Source organism: Halichoerus grypus, chromosome 6, assembly GCF_964656455.1.
Source record: "Halichoerus grypus chromosome 6, mHalGry1.hap1.1, whole genome shotgun sequence".
NCBI lineage: Eukaryota > Metazoa > Chordata > Mammalia > Carnivora > Phocidae > Halichoerus > Halichoerus grypus.
This window is the reverse complement of record NC_135717.1, coordinates 134452327-134474933: the sequence shown is the minus strand read 5'-3', so window position 1 is coordinate 134474933 and position 22607 is coordinate 134452327. Positions and strand designations below refer to the sequence as shown.

The 22607-nt window shown below is 35.9% G+C and overlaps 1 protein-coding gene and 1 non-coding gene across 4 annotated transcripts in view; one reads left to right on the top strand and one right to left on the bottom strand.

Moving 5' to 3' along the window:
• TBC1D15 (TBC1 domain family member 15) overlaps positions 1 to 22607 on the bottom strand; it is an 85964-nt gene that overhangs the window by 40515 nt on the left and 22842 nt on the right. For all 3 annotated transcript variants that reach the window (XR_013449278.1, XM_036075666.2, XM_078076294.1), the window contains 5 exons: positions 18592 to 18690; positions 17994 to 18068; positions 13903 to 14041; positions 8473 to 8683; positions 68 to 170 (listed from right to left, as the gene is read on the bottom strand). Coding sequence is in view for 2 of the 3 variants with exons in the window: in XM_036075666.2 (XP_035931559.1) it covers positions 68 to 170; positions 8473 to 8683; positions 13903 to 14041; positions 17994 to 18068; positions 18592 to 18690 (627 nt within the window). In the remaining variant the exon portion in view is untranslated. The remainder of the gene's footprint in view (positions 1 to 67; positions 171 to 8472; positions 8684 to 13902; positions 14042 to 17993; positions 18069 to 18591; positions 18691 to 22607) is intronic.
• On the top strand, positions 9449 to 9551 carry LOC118525144 (U6 spliceosomal RNA). The gene has a single exon (XR_004911999.1). It is a non-coding gene; the product is annotated as a U6 spliceosomal RNA (small nuclear RNA).

The following is a 22607-nucleotide window of genomic DNA, read 5'->3' as shown; positions in this document are numbered from 1 at the left end:
GGTAGGAGGTGTATGAAATAATGGTGTCAGATTAACAGATAAATACAAAATAGATTAAGAAACATACTTGTATTAAACCATATGCAGGTTCATCAAGAAGATTTTCAAAAGACTGTGAAAGACTCTTATTCTGACAATTCACAAGAAGTGTTCTTTTATCCTGTGGAGATCTGTAATAAAAGAAGGGATCCGTAGAAAATAACTAGCACACTACATCAATTACTACCTGAACAATTACTAATGCCTAGTTACTTTTCCTTAACAACAGTAACAACAACGAAAATCCCAAAACTCAAATGTCCAGTTCTAGAACTGTTTCCCATTAATACAATATTAGCAAGTACTTAGTAACTATCTTAAAGGAGCTCCAAAACTACATGAAACATGAAATACTAAATTGACAAATATAAAAGGGTTGAAGTGTATTTTTATTCTAGGTAAAGCCAAGAGGACTAAATTGTAATTAACCAAGTTTTTGTTTATAATTATAGTAGAAAAACCTTACAAATGTATCTGTCTTTATTATCATAAAAATTAAAGAAAGTTAAAGCACACTTTGGATTCATCAGTATATATAATATGTACAATACAGGAAAACACCTATTTTTTTTTTTTTGTAGTTTTTAATTTTATTATATTATGTTAGTCACCATACATCATTAGTTTTTGATGTAGTGATCCACGATCCATTGTTTTCGTATAACACCCAGTGCTCCATGCAGTACGTGCCCTCCTTAATACCCAACACGGGGCTAACCAATCCCCACTCCCCCCTCCCCTCTAGAACCCTGTTTGTTTCTCAGGTCCATAGTCTCTCATGGTTCATCTCTCCCTCCAATTCCCCCCGCCCATTTTTCCCTTCCTTCTCCTAATGTCCTCCATGTTATTCCTTATGTTCCACAAATAAGTGAAACCATATGATAATTGACTTTCTCTGCTTGACTTATTTCACTTAGCATAATCTCCTCCAGTCCCATCCATGTTGATGTAAAAGTTGGGTATTCATCTTTTCTGATGGCTGAGTAATATTCTATTGTATATATGGACCACATCTTCTTTATCCATGCATCTGTTGAAGGGCATCTCGGCTCTTTCCACAGTTTGGCTATTGCGGACATTGCTGCTATAAACATTGGGGTGCATATGGCCCTTCTTTTCACTACATCTGTGTCTTTGGGGTAAATACCCAGTAGTGCAATTGCTGGGTCACAGGGTAGCTCTATTTTTAAATTTTTGAGGAACCTCCACACTGGGAAAACACCTATTTTGAAAGAGTTTCCAACTTCATTCCACAGCTTGGTAGTATTGCAATATAAGGTATTAAAAACACAAGATAAAATAGATTCTTTGTTAAAGATCATAATTATGCTAACCATAATTATAAACACACATACATGAACATATTTAACAAGGTTATAATATACCATTAAGGTAACAGTATGTTTTTAGTTCTTGCTTATTAAGCTCTAGAAGCAAGTTTTTCTTCACATTTCTTAGTAACTGCAGAATAAATGTTTTCCAAATAGACATTTAATTTCAAGTAATCAGATGAATTATCCAGTCTTTTTTCTATTCAGTAAGTTTTATAACTTAGTAAGTTCACTATAATAAATCCACAACTTTTCTGTGTTTAAAATAAAACTTAAATGTGTTATGTTGTGGCTATCTACTTCTAGTTTATTATAAATGTTTGAGATAAGAACTTTAATAACAGTTATCTCTTCTCAATTCTAACATAACGGGATGCAACAGCAACGCTGGAGGGGATATGAACTCCAAAGCAGGATCTTATTTTTACACATTCAGAAACAACGCTTGGTCCTCAGAGACAACAGTAACTTAATAAGCCCCTTGGCTTTTTAAAAGAAGATGAGGTTGAGTCATTTGAGGTAAGAAAAACATAATGACTTTTAAAACGTTCAATTTTCATTAAATGTCATTTTTCTGAACACTTACTGGGGTTATGCTTAATATGAAGACTTATATGGTCCCACAAGGCATTTTTAATAAGTCTTTTAAATATAGCACCAGAAAAAGTAACTAATAGCAATATACACTTTCCTAGCACAGTACAGCTGGCACTGTGGTTATTATTTTATTTCTAACAAATTAAATCAAATTATTTATTTAAAATCCAAATAAAGGGGCGCCTGGGTGGCTCAGTCATTAAGCATCTGCCAGGTCATGGTCCCAGGGTCCTGGGATCGAGCCCCTGCTCAGCGGGAGGTGTGCTTCTCCCTCTCCCACTCCCCCCCCGCCCCGCCTTGTGTTCCCTCTCTTGCTGTGTCTCTCTCTGTCAAATAAATAAAATCTTAATAAATAAATAAATAAATAAATAAAATCCAAATAAAAATTGGTCATCAAAGTCAAAACACTGGTTATGCATGTAGAAAGGGAATAAATTTGTAACCTTTAGCTATGTGGGCTCAGATAATTATTATGGCTCCAGATTTAAAACTGTAGTCAATAAACTAGCAATGGGAAGAAGAAACGACTGCCCAACCAATAAGCAACCACGGATATTCTTTTAAGAAGAAAGGATTTAGGGGCTCCTGGGTGGCTCAGTCGATTAAGTGTCCGACTTCAGCTCAGGTCATGATCTCAGGGTCCTGGGATCGAGCCCCACGTTGGGCTCCACGCTCAGTGGGAGTCTGCTTGTCCTTCTCCCCCTTTCCTTCTGTCCCTCCCCCTGCTCATGCTCTCTGTCTCTCAAATAAATAAAAAATATCTTTTCAAAAATAAAAAATAAAAAGAAAGGATTTCACTTTTTATATCCAATGCTCTGTGATGAGGGGCTGGGGAAAGCTCTAGGAGAAAGAGAGATATAAGAAATTTAAGACTTGGGGCGCCCGGGTGGCTCAGTTGTTAAGCGTCTGCCTTCGGCTCAGGTCATGATCCCAGGGTCCAGGGATCGAGCCCCGCATCGGGCTCCCTGCTCGGCGGGAAGCCTGCTTCTCCCTCTCCCACTCCCCCTCCTTGTGTTCCCTCTCTCTCTGTGTCTCTGTCAAATAAATAAATAAAATCCTTAAAAAAAGAAATTTAAGACTTAGTTGCCCTTAGCTAAGGAAATCAACAAAAACATTTTTAAAAGGTATATGAGTCAAAGGACAAGTTGTGTATTTCTAGGTAATTGCAGAGCTCATCAAAAGGAGGGTTGGAATTCCAGAATGTTGTTACATTTCCACCTGCCAGGTTATCACAATAACTTAATTTGGAAAGATGAAATATTATGGATTTATATGTATATATTCTGGAAATATAATGGATTTTGGAAGTTGATCTCTTATGACAACATTATTCAAGACTTTCAAAGCAGCAAGACAGAACTTCTAATGATGTTTACATCAGCAATTCTATTAGAGCCTACTAAAGGGCTTAAAGAAAACCATTGTCTAATAACACAACTATACAAGTGTATCTACTGAATATTCAGAAGTATTTCCCAGGCTTTTGAGTGAGCCTCTTCCAAAGACCAGAATAAATTCAGAAATGATAACAGTTGAAGAATGGTTTGTGTGCTGAGATGTTGTGGTAACTATTTTCCATTGCTACTGAGAAGGACCAATATGGAAAGCTAAAGAAATAAAAATATCACTGCAAAGGCTGTATCAATCAAAAAAGGTTGATAAAATAAAAAAGTACAGAATATTCACAACAAAACTATATATATAATATATTCTTATTTTATACATATAACTCAAAGGGAATAAATGAGGGTTTGTAACCTAATCTTATAAATGGTGCTATATGATAGTATGAAATATCTTACTGCTTATTTATATATTAATGTAAAAAATGGCCCAATATACAAAATAATTTTAATGGAACCTTTATATCACAACCTTCATTCATATCCTAGCAACCAACTTGGTTCCAGAAAGGTGACATAAATGTATTTGTGATTCATTCTTTACCCGGGTAAAGTATCATGTTTTAAATGGTGATAAATCAAAGAAGACTAACAAACATGAACAAAAAGGACAATTTGTTTTTCCCAGAAGATAAGAAAACCATTTGAGAAATAACAAGTCTCAAGAAGCTAGCCTATTTTGCACTGCCTGATCCAGCTGGTGAGAATGAAAGACGGAACTGTGTGTGCACAGCTGGCCCAGCCTCATTCTCACTCTTATAAGGCTGTACATCCCCAGGACATTCATGATTTCTGTTCATCTGTATGGTAAGGCCTTTAATTCGTTAGGGCAGTATTAGGAAGAGAAGATGGCCACAAACACAAGCCACATCATTCAATTTAAGTTAATCAGAGAAAAAAAGAGAATGTGGTCTGACTCTCTCTGTTGGTTCTGAATTGAAAAGAAGACAAGAAGGGTGATGCTGGCATAGACTGCCTGGCACCCCAGTGAGGCTGCAGAAACCACGGTTTTCTGAACTATTCTTCTTCCTTCTAGTCTCTGCAACAATCTCTGACCATAGGAACTGACTCTGGAAACATCATTTTGCTTAAGGTAACTGCTCTGGGGACAGGAAATGAGATTGCCATGGCTGACATCTAGTAGACTGAAAAACCAAGAATATTTGGGAATTTTCATTTCTTTGGAGTTCAAATTAATTGAGAATTCCATTTATTTAGATCATAACTAATGAAATAAGGAACAAGGATCTTTACTATCTCCCTAAGAATCTGATAGAGATGGCTTATACAAATATGGAATTTCTTTAATGTCAGTGACAGTTTATTTGGAGTATCCATATTCTACCACTTAGGCTCAACATATAATCTCTAGTGAGCTCTATAGTGCAATATAACTGGGTATAATTTATGATGGTAAAGAGAACAGGAAGTGTTTATTTTCACCTTAGGGTACAGAGGGGCCTTGGAGATAAAAAATCTGACGTATTATTCTTACATATTTCAGACCATCTAGGCGGCAAAGAGTAAATTAGCCCCCAGTATCAGAGAATAATACACAGCGGAGAAGTGGCTGGTATTAGCAGTAGTTTTTGAAGGACTCACTTTAGGCTATCTCTCCCTACCATACCTCCCCCTCTCCTCCCCCCAAGAATGGCCACATCCCTCGTTGACCATAAATTGAAAGATAAAGCCCAAAAGGAAGAGAGAAAAGAACAAAGTATAGGGAGGGAGGTCAGTACCTCTGTTAGGTTCTTCTCTTTGACCAGGTCATTAAAGGTTGTGATTAATCACTGATGCTCATATCACGTCCCATTTTATCCTCCCCTTAATTTCATTCTCTCTCAGAGCTTCAATTACTACTGACACACAAAAGACTTAAAAAATATCCTATTATATGCTGTGACAGTGCTACACATCTCTTATCTGGAGTACTTATTACAGCTAAAATGCTACCTTTATTTGTATAAATAATGTTTGTTTCTCCCACAATAGTACAAACTTCATGAAGGCAGGGCCCATATCTTTTCTGATTATTGCTTTTTCCAGCAAGTTAGCACAGAGTGTCTAGGACATAAGTGGTCCTCAAAAATAAACTTGTTGAATGAAAAATTAAAAAAAAAAAAAATATATATATGGAAGAACACCATTCCCATGCCTTCGTGTTTTCAAATGGAAAAGATGCACTTCTATTAAACTCTCCTTCACTAGGACGTATCTGATTACTGAGATCAGGAAAGAGTAAGGTGCATGCTTGGCATAAATAACCCCTTTCAGGCTCGCTCGCTTGCTCGCTCTCTCTCTCTCTCGGATTTGCCTACCAACCCATAGAAGGGGCTTTCTTGTCTGCTTTCATTCACATCATAAATAGTCTGTCCTCAACAGGAAGACCTGTAGTTGTTCAAAAATTATAACTGGGTGACTTCAAAACTACTTTGGGGTGAATTATTATGATGCTGCACATCTAAGCCTCACTAATAATGATATTTTTACCATCATGATTCCTATATTTACTCCTTACTTTGTTACCTCTTCTGTATTTGTAAAGAGGTTTCATTTACAATCCTTATTAAAACATCACCAACACACATTCAAGGTACACATACTCTTATAAGCACCTAAGTGATTGTTGAGTCTATCCTTGAACCCATCTAAGACAGAAAACTCTCTAACCCCTGAGCTACAACCCTTTTCTTCTAATTGCTTTTTGGAGCCATACAAAACAAATCTATGATATATTTCTTATAACAACTCTTTCAAAATTATTTGTAGAACTAGTTAAGTACTATGCCATTTATTCATTCCACTGAAATTTATTATACAAATATTATGTGCCAGGCATTGTGGCTAGGAACTTAAGTGCAAATAGATGCAATCTCTGCTTTTGTGTGCATACATTCTAGAGTAGAATATTAAAAAAGTAAAGAGATAACATTATTCTATTAAGAGTTATGAAGGAAGCAAACAAGGGAAAGAGACAATGAAAAAGAATGGGGGTGGGAACCTACATTACTTGGGAGAGGGGACATCCAGAAAAGCCACTCTGACGAAGCGACATTAAACTGAGACGTTAGGATCAGAAAGGGAGAAGAATATTCCAGGCAAAAGAAACAGCATACATATAGGACAGGACTCTAACTCAAGAGTTTGGGGCATTTCAGGAACTGAAAGAAAACTATATGGCTAGAATATAAAAGAGAATGTCATGAGACGAGGCTTAAGAGATAAAAAGAGTTAATAAGGCAATGCAGGACTTCAATGACCATAGTAAGTTTGGATTTTATTTAATGTTGCACCAAAACTCCTCTTCAAGTTAAATCCCTATACCCTTCTAATGCTTTTCATGATACCACTCTGATCCCTCTCATTACACTGGTCATCTTTTCTATGTAGTATAGTCTAGCACATTTAAAATGCAATGTTTAACACCAACCCTAGTTCTCCAAAGTAAAGACCAGTAAAGGGCAGAGAGGAACTACCACTTCATCCTAAATACTATGCTTTAATCAGTGGTCTCAAATCGAATGAACTCTTTTCTGACAGTTACTTCACAACACTGACAGATACAGAACTTGCTATGATACTAAAACCCCCAAGCCTTTAACACCTGCTATTCAACAGCCAAAACTTTTGCTCTAATCATGCCCCTCCCGAAGTCTTCTTAAACTCCCTACCCACACCCCCGGGAGGTAACCTATTCAAAGCTTCCCACTTCAAGATCCAAGACCCACATACTGCCAACGAGGCCTGACTTTCTTATGGATACTGATACTGATTTATGCCTAGTGCCAGCCAGAGATGGTCAACATGGTAGGAAGGAGAATTTCGTATCAGAAAACACAGCCAAAATTTTCCAACTTTTGGATCACTACTAGATTTATATAATCTAAATTCAGATATTATGTTACTCTATTATAAAGTGACATTATTAACAAGGTTAACACTCATCCCTACAGTTCCCCAAGCTAAAAATCTCAACTTCTCCCTTCTTCTCACCTCCACATACCCACTCAATCACAAAATCAAACCCTAAATATTTTTCTCCAATACTCTCTCTTTCCTGTCACTCTCCTAATTCATGCCACTATAATCTCATCTACATGAATGGAACAAACAGCTAAAATGATTTACAAGATCCTCATGCTCTGGCATTTACTCAGCGCTCTGGCCTCATCTTTAAATTTGGTACCCTCTGTCCCCCAGTATGCAGACCTGTGATATTCAACTACTCTGTTCTGTGATTACATCATGTTTTACATCCTTCCATCTAAAACATCTCTCCCTCAAATATGTCCTTCTCTTTCATGCTAATGTTCACTCATTTGTCAAGTTTAACACACATACTACTTCCTCCAGAAAGTCTTCCCTGAACCCTAACCAACCCCTAGTCTGAATGAGGGACCCTTCTTCCCTTCCTGGGATCTCTCAAAGCACCTTGTACTTCATTTTAGTTCTTGAGTTTTATTGCCATTTACTGGTTGGCATCCTTCACAAGACCATAAACTCTCAGATACCCAGGAATAGCCTGTTGTGTTCACTACTTAACTATCAAGCAACTAGCACAGTGCTCAGAACTTTGATACCCAAAATATATTTGTAGGGAGTGAAAGCAAGTAAGAGTATGTGTGTTCAAATGCACATAGGTGAATAAATATAAGACACCAGATTTTTGGAACGTGAGAAAGCCCTATCTTCCACACCTATAATAATTTTATAAAGGCCTTAGATTTGCTGGATTTAAATATGCAACAGTACAAATAAAATTCTATCTTTAACAGACAATATGTAATAAAAGGTTAATTACATAAATATATAATCCATAGGTTATTGATGTATCATCATTCATTTAAATGTGTATAAAAAATATCAGACCACTCTTTTCTTTAGAACAGTAATAAGGTGATAAGTTGCAGATCCAAAGTACTAAAATGGCAAAATTTTATTCAATCATTCATCCAAAGCAGTCAATATCCCAGAAAGAACAAAGTTGCTTGTGCCCTCATCTGCACACAGGTCACTGATGCCCAATGACAAGTAAAAATTGTTTGCCTTGGGACCAATACAATAATCCAGTTTCAATAAGTAGAAAATAATTTGATACTTACTCACACAATACCACATATTTTTCAAGAGAGTCAATCAGTAGTTTGCTATCTCCTTGATGAAAGTGCAGAGCAGGGAGAACGACGTCATCCTTTAGACAGAATACCAAATACGACCAGCCCATACCCTCTCTGTTTTGCTTGATTGATTTCAGGTCTGTCAAACTGAACAGGAATGACCATTTGCTTTTCCCATTTCTATGACTTGGAGCATCTTAAAAACAAGAAAGTGGGGCAAAATATTTTTGTTCACCTTTTTAAAAGGTACTGATAGCGCTCTTCATGACTGCCTAACAGATACTTGTTGAACCTAGGGAATGACTATAGCATTCATATTACTATGGTTTCTACCTGTATTAGAAATGGCAACATACATTTTCTTAAAAGAATAGTTTTGAAAATAATCATCTTATTGCATAAAGAGGGAAAAAATATTATCCCTATTTCAAATAAAAGCTTGCCCAAAAATGACTATGGCTTTGGAAGCAGGCAGGCTGGATTCAAATTACAGCATCACCATCTTACTAACTGAATGATCTAGGGCAAATAACTGAATCTCTCTGAGCCGTGGTTTCTTCATCTGTAAAAATGGAGATAATTATACTTACCTCCCAATGTTATTCTAAGAATTAAAAGAGCTAATACTTGTCACCTAACTAGTATAGTGCCAATTATATAGCAAATACTCAAAAAATGTTAATCTTTTCCACTGCCCACTCCCCACCCCCGCCAAATATGAATGGCATGATGCTCTTGGAGAGTCATTAAAAATAAAACAAAAAACCTTTACTTCCTCACTTCCTTTTGCAATTATTTTTACTAGACTACACTGAGTGAAGGTAAATAACACTGGTATAAAAAAATAACATTGGAGTAAATATACCAACAGACATTTTATTTACAAAAACCCAAAGAGCAGTGAGGAGTTGCGGATGAAAATATAACTTAAGTTGTGAGTGCTTCAAAGACAATGAATACAGTGCTTGCTTGAGCAACACATACACAAAATTGGAACAATACAGAGATTAGCCTGGCTCCTGTGCAAGGGTGACACGCGCATTCGTGAAGAGGTCTGTGTTTTTTTAAAAACAGAATGAATACATTCAATCTTCCTACTAAATCCATCTACTAAATACTAAAGTAAGACCTCAGTTCAACCCAAACTATAGTAACATAAAATAAAGTATTTTCTGAGGTTGTGGGCTATTTATGGAAGCTTAAAAATCCTAGGCTTGTGAACAATATCATACCTGATAACAAGCAGCATAAAAAATATATGAATAAAAATGTAAAGAACAAAGGGAAAAATATTACTTTCCCACTACTACTTATAATTTCTATCCAAAAATGCCATTTTGACCTGTTTTAACTTGGACATAAGCATGTCATGTCTGTGAAATTTTAAAAATCCATTTCTCTAATGTTATTTCCCAAGAAGTGTTGCACTATCCTGTTATTCAAGATCTTAGTTCCATTCCACGCTATCAACTTCACAAACTAAACTGCATAGAAGATATGTGCTTATAGAACTTGATCAAAGAGTAGATCAGTGTTGACCTGCATATATGTCACCCTCCTATATAGTCAAGAACACCACAGCTCCATCAGCTCCAACAAGATCTCCTAAATTGACACAAAGAAATCTACAGCTTACAGAACCTCTACCTACCAGGAATACAGGCACCATCACTATTTCATGGACACTTAAGTATCATTTGAAAGAAGTCCAGAAAGGCTAAAAAGTAATTTATCTCTACAATGACCTGCCTAGGTTCCACACCAGTTCAGATGGTGAACTCATATCTAAGGCTGATACTAGATTAAGCGCCATGTGCCAACTGGACTACCATACATCATATTTCACTAGAATTTATATCATAGAGCTCATAACACCACTAAAAGCTAATATCAAAATGAAAACAATTCTAGAATTTCAGTGTCTTCCTGAATCATTTACATGTTAATGTATTTAGGACTACTAGATTATTTGCAAAGACCAAAAATATTTTCAAAGCAACAAAAAACTAGATATAGACAATTTTTAAAATTAAATTCTTAAATTACATAGAAAGACTTAATCTAAATTAATGCATGAAAATCATATGGAGAATATAAATACATGCAAGCTATATGAATTTTCAGGAGTTTGTGCATATTCAAAAGTAAAATTTTTACACAGATTTTCCCATGTTAATGGAAGAAACACATCACATATGGAATAGAAAATGCCTTACACATTTCCTCACTTGAAGCTCTGATAAACAATGAAAGAAACATTACAAGTCAATTCTGGAAGCCCCTTTACTTGAATATAGTAAGCTTCATGAGAAAAAGAACTTTATTTTGTTCATGATTATATCCCCAATGCCTAGAAGGGTAAATAACACATAGTAGGTACTCAAAGATGCATTGAATAAATGAATAACCTAGTACCAAGTCAACATAAAAGACCTGCAATTTAATCTACTACCAATAGCTAACCAGAAATAGAAAGGGTTACACAAAGGAAACCTAGTGAATCCAAGAGTTAACTCAGAATTTCCTTTTCTCTCTTAAAGAAAGGTAAATAAAACTAACTAGTTCTGGGATGCCTGGGTGGCTCAGTCGGTTGAGCAGATATCTGCCTTTGGCTCAGGTCATAATCCCAAGGTCCTGGGATCAAGCCCCACATCAGGCTCCCTGCTTAGCAGGAAGTCTGCTTCTCCCTCTCATTCTCTCTCTGTGCCCACACGCTCTCTCACTCTCTCTCTCAAATAAATTAATAAAAATCTTAAAAAAAAAAAACAACACATTAGTTTTGATGAATGATGTTACCAAATACACGTAAGAAGTATCCCCAACACAATGACATGGGAAAACTAACCATAATAGCATAAGTGTAAAACTAAAACAGCTCAGTAAGTCTATGTGTCTTGAATAGAATTAACACTGAGGACATGACACTTTATTTGGATGGGTGTACAGAACATGATGAGAGTTTGTTGTTCTGGTAAGAAACATTTTCAAAACATTTGATCTGCTATATAAAAACAAAGACTTCATAATAGAAACTCTTAAAAAGTATAAGGAAAGTTAAGTCTTTGATAGTCAATTTTTTAAGTTTTGTCCCAATTTCCTTTGTCGAACAAAAAAGTAAAAAGTAGGGGCGCCTGGGTGGCTCAGTCATTAAGCGTCTGCCTTCGGCTCAGGTCATGATCCCAGGGTCCTGGGATTGAGCCCCCCCATCAGGCTCCCTGCTCAGCGGAAAGCCTGCTTCTCCCTCTCCCACTGCCCCCCGGCTTGTGTTCCCTCTCTCACTCTCGCTCTGTCAAAGAAAAAAAAAAAAAAAGTAAAAGGTATAAAATGTGAAAACTATAAAATGAATAAAATTAGAAAAAAATACTTTTTTACATATAAAAATGTTTCATAATGGCATAAATTTGAGTTTTGAAACATCAAGCTTAGAAAGTGTCCCCTTTAGGAAGAATTTTTGATGAAATATAATTGGATGAGACAGTCTGGGAGAAGAAGGGATGGGATGGGGTGGAATAGAATGCACCTACACTTGGGCGCCTGGGTGACTCAGTTGGTTAAGCGACTGCCTTTGGCTCAGGTCATGATCCTGGAGTCCCAGGATTGAGTCCCGCATCGGGCTCCCTGCTCAGCGGAGGGTCTGCCTCTCCCTCTGACCCTCTTCCCTCTCATGCCCTCTGTCTCTCATTCTCTCTCTCAAATAAATAAATAAAATCTTTAAAAAAAAAAAAAAAAGAATGCACTACACTTCATAACTCCTGTTCCGTCAAATATGTGCACGTGTATGCATACTGGGCCATACTATGTTCAGTATTGTTTTCTACTGCTATACACATTCATAAAATTTTTTAAATACAGAGAAAAAAAGAAAATGTCTCCTTAACTTTCAATAATTGCTAAATAAAGGCTCTTTATAAGTCACAGTTCATGGCCAAGTCATATAAGCAGTATTTACATCTGTGGTTTTTTGCTAAACTATACAGCTACACACAGGTTCTCAGTTCTGTACATTAAAATCAACAGGACAGCATTTAAAAAATACAAATGCCCAGTTTCCATCCCCAGAGTCTGATTTAATTCATTGAGATGAAACACAGGCATTAGTATTTTTTAAAAAGCCTAACCTAACCAGGTTATTTCAATGTGCAGCCAAAGTTGAAAACCACTAATCTAAAAAGACGTTTATTGTCAGATTATGTTCTCATACACTTAATGCTTCTTTCTTTTATGAAATTCTGAAAACTCATTCCTTTGTTCTTTCCTATAGCCTGTCATTTTCATTTTCAAGGATTCAATGATACTAAGCAACAACAAACAAAAAAAAGCACAATTCACATAACTTAATCCTGAAGATCTAATCTAGAGCAGTTAAAAACCACTTCACATGCCAAATATATTAAAACCCAGTGGTCTTACCTTAATACTTTGTATTATTCTGGTAAGAACCTTCCCTTTCAATAGAAAAAGAATGCCAAAAAGGAAAAACAAACAAACAAAAAACAACACACCAGCATGAGCTGATTTTAATTCACCAAAAGCTTATGAATTACTATTAACTTCTTAACTGCCACTGTTTCCAAGAAATGATACAGTACAAAATGTAACTACTGTATATGAGAATGATTCCGCAGGCCAAATATGAAAATCAGATTCACTGGGTAACAACGCTATATAAATGTAGCATTACATATTCCAGCCAATTGTGGCCAGCTTTTCTGAATCCGGGAAATGTGGATAAATCATAAACTCAGACTAAAATGAGTAAGACATTCAATGTCTTTTTAGTTATAAAACACAAATTAATCAATAAGGAAAAAACATTTTAACTCTGTACAAGTATTTACTATTTTTAAAAGAATCACAAATCATATTTGGTGTAGTATATGTGTTCTATCAGGCTGTTAGCTTGGCTCTTTTTTGTTATCTACATGTAGATAATCATCACACAGAAACACAGATTTAAATATATACATGTAGTATATAAAGAACAGTCACTGAACATATATTGTAATGAGCTGTGAAGATCTCAGTAAGCACTGAAATTAGAACAGTATGGTTTAGTGGTATACTCCATCTCCCCCTGGTGCTTTAGGACGAAACAACATGTTGTTTTTTGTTTTTTTTTAATGCTAGAAAAATGTGCATGAGAGACATCTAAAGCAATTTTTTAAAGTGTTTCTATTTTCTGCCATGAATAACTACAAAACAGAACACGTATTTTTAAAACCTTGTTTTTTTATAAAGTCACAACCAACAAAACAAAAAGAGAGATGAAGAGGGAATATAACTAAAATAGGAGTTCTATGTATTAAAGCACCAAATCATCCTTGCGACAGAGAAACACTAAAGAATTTCTTTGCACTTTTATTTTTATTATATTGTAGCAAATCAGTTTAAGATTTCAAAAGATTTAATTCATACCTCCATTGGTATGTGGCTTCTTTTTAGACGGAACTGTATTGACCATGTCCCACTCTGCTTCATAATTGTTCAGATGTTCCGATCCCCGATGACCTCTTTCCTTTGGGGCCTGCGTCCACTCTACAACTGAACTGGAGTCCTAAAAAAAGTATAACATATGAAATATTTAGGGACTAAAATTAGAATTTAATTTCAATTAACAATATATTCTCAACTTCTACATAAATTAAGTTTGGAGATTGTGACAGACATCACTGGTGGGAAAACCAACCACTATTTCCTATCCTTTTCTTTCTTGCCTATCTTTACCTGCCACCCACCCCATCCCCGCCCCCACTTCTCCACCCACCCCCCCATACCCCCCTCCACAAAAGAAAGAAAAAAAGAAAAGCCTGCCCAGATTCCCTTGCAGTTAGGGTTGTCAATGAAATAAAAGCAGAGGTCAACTGCAGGGCTCTTGGAAATGCTTTTGCTTTCCTAATAAAAAAGCCTCATCCCTTTTCCCCTTTCTCCTGCTTTGAATGTAGCTATGACGCCTAAAAATATGGCAGCCATGTTATGACTGTAAGAGAAAAAACAGGAGAATCACTCCAAACCTGTAGATTTGTAGTTATTTGAGGAAAATAACCAATGGTGGCTATTTTATTTAAGCCACCACTGGTTGCATATTTCTCAGTCAAAATTAGCTAAGAGCTACAAATAACATATCTACATGTATAATTCTAAAGAACTTAATATTTTAAAAGAGAATAAAACCAAATGTCTAAAATTCAATATTAATAATTTAAATCAAAATATTTAATTCCTATACTATAAAAAGTAGCACACCTAAGTTAAAGATAAGCAAGACTGAGTGAAAGCGTTTTCAAAATATATGGCAGACAAAAGAAAAACATCCAGAATACAAAAACAACACCTACCAAATTATTTAGAAACTGGCAAATATCAAAACAGAAAAACAAGCAAATGGTATGCACAAGCAAGTCAAAGAAGAAATATGAAGCAACAAACACATAGGAAGATGTCCAACTTCAGAAACAATCAAAGAAAAGTAAGTTAAGGGGCACCTGGGTGGCTTAGTTGGTTGTGTCTGACTCTCGGTTTCGGCTCAGATCAGGATCTCAGGATCCTTAGATGGAGCCCCACATTGGGCTCACACTCAGCGTGGAGTCTGCTCAAGATTCTCTCTCTCCTTCTCCCTCTCCTTCCTCCTCTGCCAACCCCCCTGCACATGCATGCTCTCTTTCTCTCAAATAAAATCTTCAAAAAAAAAAAAAAAAAAGGAGGCATGCCTGTGTGGCTCAGTTGGTTAAGCATCTGCCTTCGGCTCAGGTGGTGATCCCAGAGCCCTGGGATCCCGAGCCCCGCGACAGGCTCTCTGCTTCTCCTTTTCCCTCTGCCCCTTTCCCCGCTCATTCTCTCTCTCAAATAAATAAAATCTTCAAAAAAAAAAAAAAAGAAGAAGAAGAAAAGCAAGTTAAGATGAATTTCAATTTTTTGACCCATTCAAGTAAAAAATAAAATACGAAAGACAGTGTAAAGACCCAGTATCTCACACTGCTGATGACAGTGCTAATTACTACTGACTCCAAAAGGTCAATATAGCCATTATTTATTAAAATTCAAACTATGGGGGCGCCTGGGTGGCTCAGTCGGTTAAGCATCTGCCTTCAGCTCAGGTCATGATCCCGGGGTCCTGGGATCAAGCCTGCGTCGGGCTCCCTGCTCAGCGGGAAGCCTGCTTCTCCCTCTGCCTGCCACTCCCCCTGCTTGTGCTATCTCTCTCCCTCTCTCTCTGTCAAATAAATAAATAAAATCTTAAAAAAAAAAAATTCAAGCTATACATGTGTGTCATTACAATAACTCTCTTTATATCATCCACTCTAGAGAAATACTTACACATGTACACAAAGAAGCATATGTAAGAATTTTCATTGCAACACTGTAAAAATGAAAAACTGAAAATATCTTAATACCCATCAGTGAAGGAATGAATAAACAAACTAGGGGGTAGCCAAGGAAATACTAAGCCACAGTTTAAAAACTGATATATTTTAATATTTATTTACTCTTAAATAATAGTAAATTAAACAAAGAAGCTGCAAAACAATGTTCGCAGTATAACTACAGGCAGCATATGCAATTAGAAACAGAGAAAAAAACTAGGTCTAGATAGATCGATAATAAAATATGAACAGATTAAAGTCTGGAAAGATACACACTAAACAGGGACAGATGACAAGATTCTAGTCAAGCAAGACTTCAATTTCTATTGTTTCTATTATTTGAGTATTTTTATAATAATGTATTCATATATTGCTACTGTAATTCTTTTTAAAAAGGGAAAAAGGAAAATTTGTAGGAACAGAAAGATATTATAAAGGCACAAGAAAAATTAAGAAATAGAAACAGACTGAAAAATAGAGAGGAAAACTGAAGGAATGAAATCAACGAGGAGAGCTAAGCAGCATCTATAGAGCCCCACCAGCACAAAAGCTTGGAACTGGTTGATCAAGTACTTCTGGAAATTAGGATAGAGGTCAAGCTAAGAAGAAGAGTACTAACAAAAGTCCAGAAGGCTGGAGGGTTATTCATTAGAGAAAATAAAACAGATTATTTCTGGATTAGGAGAAACCAAGCACACTGAGTACAGGGATAACACACTGAAAACAAGAATTAATTAAAAGTTCATCTACAGGGGCGCCTGGGTGGCTCAGTCGGTTAAGCATCTGCCTTTGGTCGGGTCATGATCTCAGGGTCCTGGGACTGAGTCCCGCATCAGGCTCCTTGCTCAGCGGGGAGCCTGCTTCTCCCTCTGTCTGCAGCTCCCCCTGCTTGTGCTCTCTGACAAATAAATACATAAAATCTTTTAAAAATAAATAGATGATAGAAAGATAGATAGACAGATATTTTGAGAAGAAATGCAGAGAACTGAGCCTGAGTTTCAGGGTGAATTAGAGATAAAACAGAAATCTCTACCTTCCACAGTGAGTCAACACACGATACAAATGGCAAATACATAGTTATCATATAACCCAACAATCCCACTCTTAGGTTTTTAAGAGAAAAATATATATCCACACAGAAACTTGTGTATGAATGTTCATGTCAGCATTATTTATATTAACCTAAAAAATGAAAACAACACAAATATCCATCAACTAATGAATAAACAAAATGTGGTACAGTAGTTCCCCCACCCCTGACCCCATATCCACGGTTTCTCTCTTTCACAGTGTGTTACCCGAAGTCTGTTACCTGCAGTCAACAATGGTCCATCCAGAAACAGATGATCCACCTTCTGACAGTACGTACATACAGTTAGTAGCCTAACACTACTTCACAATGCCTACGTCATTCACCTGCCTAATTTATAAATTAAACTTTATCATAGGTATGTATAGGAAAAAACATAATATGTATAGGGTTCAATAGTATCTGTGGTTTCAGGCATCCATTGGGGGTCTTAGAATGTATCCCCCATGCATAAGGGGAGACTACTGTATTTCCATAAATGCAATGTTGTTCAGCAGGCAGGCAAGAAGAAAGGCAAGAAAGCAAGAGAGAGAGAGAAAGAGAAAGAAAGAGAAAGAAAGAAAAGAAAAAGGAGAAAGAAAAAGAAAAAGAACAAATGAATTGAGAGGTGTTATAACATGGATAAACCCTAAAAACAACAGGCTAAGAGAAAGAAGCCAGTCATGAAAGATCACATATTGTATGATTCCATTTAGATGAAATGTCCACAATAGGCAAATTCTCAGATAAAAAGTGGTTGCAAGAGGCTGAAGTTAAGTGGGAATGAGGGGTGTACTACTAAAAGGCAAAGTTTCTCTTTTAGGAGTAATGAAAATGTTCTAAAATTAGATATTGGTGATGGTTACACAACTCAATATACTAACACCACTGAATTTATACACTTTATTTAAAGGAGTAAATTTTATGGCATATGAATTATAGCTCAAAGAAGTTGTTTTAAAAATGGCATTCCTTACACTGGAATGAATAAATGAATAAATGAATGATGAATGAACAACAAAAACAAAAAAATAAAAATGGCATTCCTTTAGCCACACCCTTTCTTTCTTAAGTACCTTTCCAGCATAGAGAATACTAGAAGAATCTAAAGCATCATCCAATGGTCTCCAGTCCACTATTACTTCAGCATCCTAGAGAAAGAAATTATGGACTATATTTACTAGTCAGCAATATCTTACATTCTTAGTTACCTATTTTTAATTCCCTGAACGCAAAATGAAAATTTTAAACCCTTAAATATTAGTATTTTAAATATGCAATATCACAAGTAAACCACTATTTGACAATAAATGTTACGTACATTTTTAAATTCTGCTTATTTTTCATGACAAAAATTTGTAATACTGAAACTTTTACATAAGTTTTTAATATTCCATGCCATTTTACGGGCTTATCTAAAGTATTATTTTCCTGGGGTGCCTGGCTGGCTCAGTTAGTGGAGTATGGGACTCTTGATATCAGGCTTGTAAGTTCGAGGCCCATACTGAGTGTAGAGATTACATATTTTTCAATATCATTTTCATGTTAAATTTATAACCACTGTTCAATTACGTAATTTCACCTTACACATGAAATTCAAACTTACGATAATGCCCCGAAGATAAACCACTGCCATAAACAATTATTAAATAAAATCACTTACTAAAAACATACCTTTTCTAACACACGTAATATTCCTGAAATCAAGCTGTCTTGGTCATTGGTCTTTCCACAAGATGAGTGAATATAGACCCCTTCCTGTTCATATATAATCTGGAACAACAAAAAAAGAATCACACCATTATTATTCAGTAAGATTTCAACATTTGTTAAAAAAAATTATGTATTTTCATATAATGCCTGAACCACATTTCTGACTATTTCATATATAAACGTATTATTTTAAAAATACCACTCAGGCTTAAGAGCACTTCAAATTAAGATAAACTGGAAGGTAGTCTGCTGTATGGAAGTTTGCTGGTTTAGTGATAATCACAATCTTGATCTTCTCCATAAACAAAGATGTCACAGTAATTGCTAATGTGTCTCAAGTGAATTCCACTTAAAATACATTTTTAACAAACGTTAAGCAAAATATTGGATTCAAACTGAAAAAGGCCATGAAAACATTCAAGAATAAGAGCAGATGAAATACAATAAGGAATCAATGCTTTCTAACTATTCCTAGAACAGTACATGTTTTACTGTAAGATCATTTCAGTGTGTTTTTGTAGCACAGTGGCATAGAAATTCAGGGAATAACATGGGAATTTTAAGGAGTAATGATGAGGACTTCTAGGAACGATTAAAGTAGTTCATGCACACAAATATTTACTGAGTGCTTCTACATGTAAAAGCATGCAAAAGACTATAGTTATATAGATATGATTAAGACATGGTCCTGAACAATATCCTGTGGGAATATAAGGGAGACTGAAGCTAATTCCTGAGTAAACTGAACCATGTAAAGTTAAGTCTTATCTTCTATTAGCAGAATATTATAAATTTAAGATTCCATTCCTGGGACCCATTTCCCAAACAATTACATTTTTTTTTCATTATGAAAATAAGAGAAATAAAATAATCACTTTGAGACCTAAGTACTTTTCACATACAGAAGTTTGGAATAGAGTGTAAGTTTCTATTTATGTAGACCTCTTTTTTTTTTTTTAACTCCAGTATAATTAACATAGTTATATTAGTTTTAGGTGTACAACATAGTGATTCAACAATTCTATACACTACTCCGTGCTCATCATAAGTGTACTTTTTTTCTTTTTTAATTTAAATTCAATTAATTAACATATGATGTATTATTTGTTTCAGGGGTACAGGTCTGTGATTCATCAGTCTTATATAATACCCAGTGCTCATTACAACACATACCCTCTCTTAACCGTCTTCCCCTGTTTCACCCATCCCCCACCACCGGCTCTCTGGTACCCACCAGTTTGTTCTCTATATTTAAGAGCCTTGTTTTTTGTCTCTTTTTCTTTGTTCATTTGTTTTGTTTCTTAAATTCCACATATAAGTGAAATCATATGGTGTCTTTCTCTAACTGGCTTATTTCACTTAGCATTACACCCTCTAGATCCATCCATGTTGTTGCAAATGCCAAAACTTCATCTTTTTATAGCTGAGTAATATTGCATTGTGTGGGAGGGTGTATATCACATCTTTTTTTTTTTTTAGATTTTTTTATTTATTTGACAGAGAGAGATAGAGAGAGAGCACAAGCAGGGGGAGCAGCAGAGGGAGAGGGAGAAGCAGGCTCTCCGCTGAGCAGGGAGCCCAACGCATGGCTCGATCCCAGGACCCTAGGATCATGACCTGAGCCGAAGGCAGACACTTAACTGCTGGGCCACCCTGGTGCCCCCACAACTTCTTTACCCATTCATCTATCAATGGATACTTGGGATGCTTCCATATTTTGGCTATTGTAAATAATGCTGCTATAAACATAGGGATGCATGTATCCCTTTGAATTAGTGTTTTCATATTCTTTGGGTAAATACCCAGTAGTGGAATTACTGAATCTTATGGTAATTCTATTAATGTTTTGAGGAATCTCCATACTGTTTTCTACAGTGGCTGCACCAGTTTGCACTCCCACCTACAGTGCACAGGGGATCCTTTTTCTCCATATCCTCGCCAACACTTGGTGTTTCTTGTGTTGTTGATTTTAGCCATTCTGACAGGCGTGAGATAGTATCTCATCGTGATTTTGATTTGCATTTCCCTGATACATGATGATGAGCACCTTTTCATGTGTCTCCTGGCCATCTGTATGTCTTCTTTGGAGAAATGTCTATTTGTGTCTTCTGCCCATTTAATTGGATTATTTGGTTTCTTTGGTGTTGAGCTGCATAAGTTCTTCATGTATTTTGGATACTAAGCCTTTATCAGATATGTCATTTGCAAATATCTTCTCCCATTCCATAGGCTGCCTTTAAGTTTTACTGATTGTTTCCTTTGCTGTGCAGAAGCTTTTTATCTTGAGGTAGTCCCAACAGTTTATTTTTGCTTTTGTTTTCCTTGCCTGAGGAAACATATCTAGAAAAATGTTTTTACAAATGATGTCTAAGAAATTACTACTATGCTTTCTTCTAGGATTTATATGGTTTCAGGTCTCATATTTAGATCTTTAAACCATTTTGGTTTTATTTTTGTGTAGATTATAAGAAAATGTGTCCAGTTTCATTCTTTTACATGTAACTGTTAAGTTTTCCCAACACCACCTGTTGAAGACACTGCCTTTTTCCCAATGCATATTCTTGCCTCCTCTGGTGAAGCTTAATTGACATGGGTTTATTTCTGGGCTTTCTGTTCTGTTCCACCCATCTGTGTGTCTATTTTTGTGCTAGTACCATACTGTTTTGATTACAACAGCTTTGCAGTACATCTTGAAATCTGAGACTGTGATATCTCCAATTTTGTTCTCTTTCAAGACTGCTTTGGCTATTCGGGGTCTTTTGCGATACCATACAAATTTTAGGATTATTTATTTTAGTTCTATGAAAAATGCTGTTGGTATTTTGATAGGAATTGCATTAAATCTGTAGACTGCTTTGAGTAGTATGGACATTTTATATTTACCATCTCACTATTCAGAATACCATGGGGACCAGCATGCAAGACAAGCACCTTCACAACCCATCACCATCACACCCTAATTATGAATGTAAATGGGTATGCATCTTCCTGTTTTTAACTAACATTTATGGAATACTTATGCACCAGGAACTCCACATGTTATAGCTTAATCCCCCTAACCCTAGACCACAGGCTCTATAACTGTATCCTACTACATCATTAGAATGGAAAGCCCATTTGTGTTAATGAAAAAACTGAAAAAGATATTAAATAACTTGCCTAAGATCATTGATGCAAATAGTAAGGGATGGTTAAGGAGCAGTGTGGAGATTAAAATCCAGGCAGTCTGAACCCAGAGAACTGTGCTCTTAGCTACTATGTTATAAAGTACATTACTTTTACTGTTATTCCTGTGTTACGTTCGTCACTTGTGATATGAAGTTATATGTCAGGAAAAGAGTCCTTCTAGTAATCAAGATCACCAGAGAAATTCTGATCTCAAAAACCCAAGATGGCCTTCACTGAAATAGTCGTTAAGCACCAGACCAGCATTAAGCAGAAGGCAAAGACTGGGGACAGCATGAGTTGGGGAGCAGTAGAAGACAATTCTATATTGTTTGCATAAAGATAAGAACTTTTAAAGTACACAGATTTATTCACACATGTGCATAAAGATATGCTTAAAACTATTCATAGCACTATTATTTATAACATCAGGTAGGGTGAGGGAGGGAGAAAAAAAGGAAAGGGAAGTTATGAATCTAGATACCCACACAGGGGAAATGATCAAATATCTCCTGGGATAGTCATTCTATGGGGAATACTATTCAGGAATTAAGAAAGGATATGATAGATTAAATGAACAAACAAACATGGAAAAAACTGCCAATTATATATAGTATGATGACATTTATGTATTTTTAAAAGCTTCTCTAAATTGCTGTAAAATACCCAGAACAAGTTCTGGAAGGACACACTTTAAGCTGTTAACAGAGATTACTTGTGAAAGAGAATGGGATATGGAAAGGCTGAAAGAAAACTGTAACAGTCTATGTTAATGCCTCTAACATACTTGAATATTTCAAAGCTAAAATACA